The sequence below is a fragment of the Pseudozyma flocculosa genome (genome assembly GCF_000417875.1).
Source record: "Pseudozyma flocculosa PF-1 unplaced genomic scaffold scaffold00024, whole genome shotgun sequence".
Taxonomy (NCBI): Eukaryota; Fungi; Basidiomycota; class Ustilaginomycetes; order Ustilaginales; family Ustilaginaceae; genus Pseudozyma; species Pseudozyma flocculosa.
Genome location: NW_006920892.1, coordinates 511108 through 513194, shown reverse-complemented (window position 1 = coordinate 513194; position 2087 = coordinate 511108). Strand labels below are relative to the sequence as shown.

The window sequence follows — 2087 nt, the reverse complement described above, 5'->3', positions numbered from 1 at the left end:
TTGCCAATCTCCACAGGGCCCCTTGTAACCCTAACCCTAACCCTGCATGGTGACAGCCCTCAGGTAGCAAAAAGTCGACTTTTTGGGCACCTCCCCAGCCACTTCCTACTTGACAAACCATCCCCAAACTTCACATACATGCCCTAAAGAGCGCTCCAAACAACTTTCATTAAGGCACAAAGAAGATCCGGGGTGGTCAAAATCTGGACCTGGTAAGGGTCCCCCCTTTGCTCAGGGGCTGAAAATGCAAATTCTACTTTTTCTCCGCAACCAACGGATGGATCTTTCCCATCTTCTAGGGGCCTTCCAAACTCATAAAGGTACACAACTTTCAATAAGGGACCAAGTCGAAATTCCCAACTTTTTGGCGTTCGACCCCAAAAGCAGACGTTTTTGCGGAGCGTCTACCGGGAAATTGGCAGTCTAAACTGAGTAGGGCTACTATTCAAAAGTTGTTCAGAAATGACTTTTGAACAACTTTCAATAAGCAGCCCTACCATGTTTTTCCCACAGAACACCTTGTAACCCTAACCCTAACCCTAACCCTTGAGCGTCTTGATCCTCTCTTTGACCGTCGACACGTCCATCGGCTGCCCTCCCTGGCCTGCACGCTGTGCTACGCCCTTGAGGACATGCACCAGCACAGGGTAGGCCTTGAAGTGGCTGATGCCGTCACGCCGGGAGCTGGACCGGAACTCCAGGCCGCCGTAGCCCATGCCGACCCTCAGGGCAGAGGGATAGCACCTGTAGCCTGAGCGTACAGCTGTGAGGGCCGGTGCTGCAAGCGTGATGGCCCTGGTGAGGTATGTGCAGCCAACATCGTACATGTTGGCCTTGCACATCGGATGCAAGGGGTCACCGAACGCCGAAGGGTCTTGAAAATTTTGCAGCGGCACCTTCATGCCGTAGCCCTGCAGGCGCACGCTTGTGCAGCCGATGGCCTGCAGGGCATCGACCACGATGCCAAGGGACAGCATCGGCTCCCCCATTGCAAACGCAGTTGGGTGCTCGTTCTTGTACACCTTGCTGTGCTGCGGTGCACCACGCAGATGCTCAAGGAGTGGGATCGTGTACTGTGGATGGCAACGGAAGAGCACGCCAAGCGTCCCAAAGTGGATCCAGCTGCTGAAGTGCTCCAGGTCATCAAAGTCCTTGGCGTAGCTGGCAAGGGTGATGTACGCCCCACGCCCAAACTGAGAGAGCAGCGCTGCTGGGCTGACGGTCACTGCAAAGGCATCCACATCAAGCGGAGAGCTGACTGGCAGGTCCAGCTCCATGTCTGGCTCCTCGAGCGGCCGCAGCACAGGAGGGATGTTGTCTGGCACTTGCACGGGCAGCGGTGCATCCTGTTGCACCGGTGAGCGTGAGCCTGTCTCCTGTCTTCTGTTCCTTGATGGTGCGGCTGGTATGACGACCACAGGCTGGGATCCCTGTGGGTATGTGGGCGTCGGTGTCCGGCTGCCTGCCGGACTGCCTGCCATGTTCCTTGCTGGTGCAGCTGGTATGATGACCACGAGCTGGGATCCCCGTAGGTACGTGGGCGTCTCTGGCCCCTCGTTCACTGGACTGCGTGCTGCGGTCCCCCTTGATGGGCTGTTCCCTGCCCTGTCCGTGCGGTGGGGCCCATCGCTTCAGCCACTGCGGATGGGCCCGTCGCTGCTGGACCGTCCACCCCTTGACGGCCGAGCGCTTGACGGCCTGGCGCTTGGCTGGCCGCTGCTTGCCTGCCTGCCACTGAACTGTCTGCCGTTTGACCGCTGCCTGCTTGAATCCTGCTCCCTTGACGGTCCATCCCTCTGTGCTCCACCGCTTGCTGCTCCCTGGCTTGCCCCGCTGCTGACAGAGGAGCCGGCATCGGGGACCGCATCGCCCAGCGGGCCAGTCAGAGGGGCTGCAGCTGGATCCACCGGGGCCGAGCTGGCTGTCACGGCCGTGCTGGCTGTGTGGGCGGCAACAGGGCTTGCCCCTGCCAGGCGTGCGGCCTCTGTGGCGGGCCTGCTTCCACCGCACTTCTTGATCCCCTGGTGCTGCTTGAGCGCAGCAGCACTGAGAACAAACTGGCCGCACCCACAGGCAACCAGACCTCT

At 59.5% G+C, this 2087-nt stretch overlaps 1 protein-coding gene across 1 annotated transcript; it reads right to left on the bottom strand.

Moving 5' to 3' along the window:
* Nucleotides 1–539: 539 nt before the first annotated feature.
* PFL1_06258 (uncharacterized protein) lies at nucleotides 540–1277 on the bottom strand (the record flags this gene model as incomplete). The annotated part of the gene is made up of 2 exons (XM_007883796.1): nucleotides 540–763; nucleotides 860–1277. The coding sequence occupies 2 exons, from the start codon at nucleotides 1275–1277 to the stop codon at nucleotides 540–542; spliced, it is 642 nt and encodes a 213-aa protein (XP_007881987.1).
* Nucleotides 1278–2087: the final 810 nt, after the last annotated feature.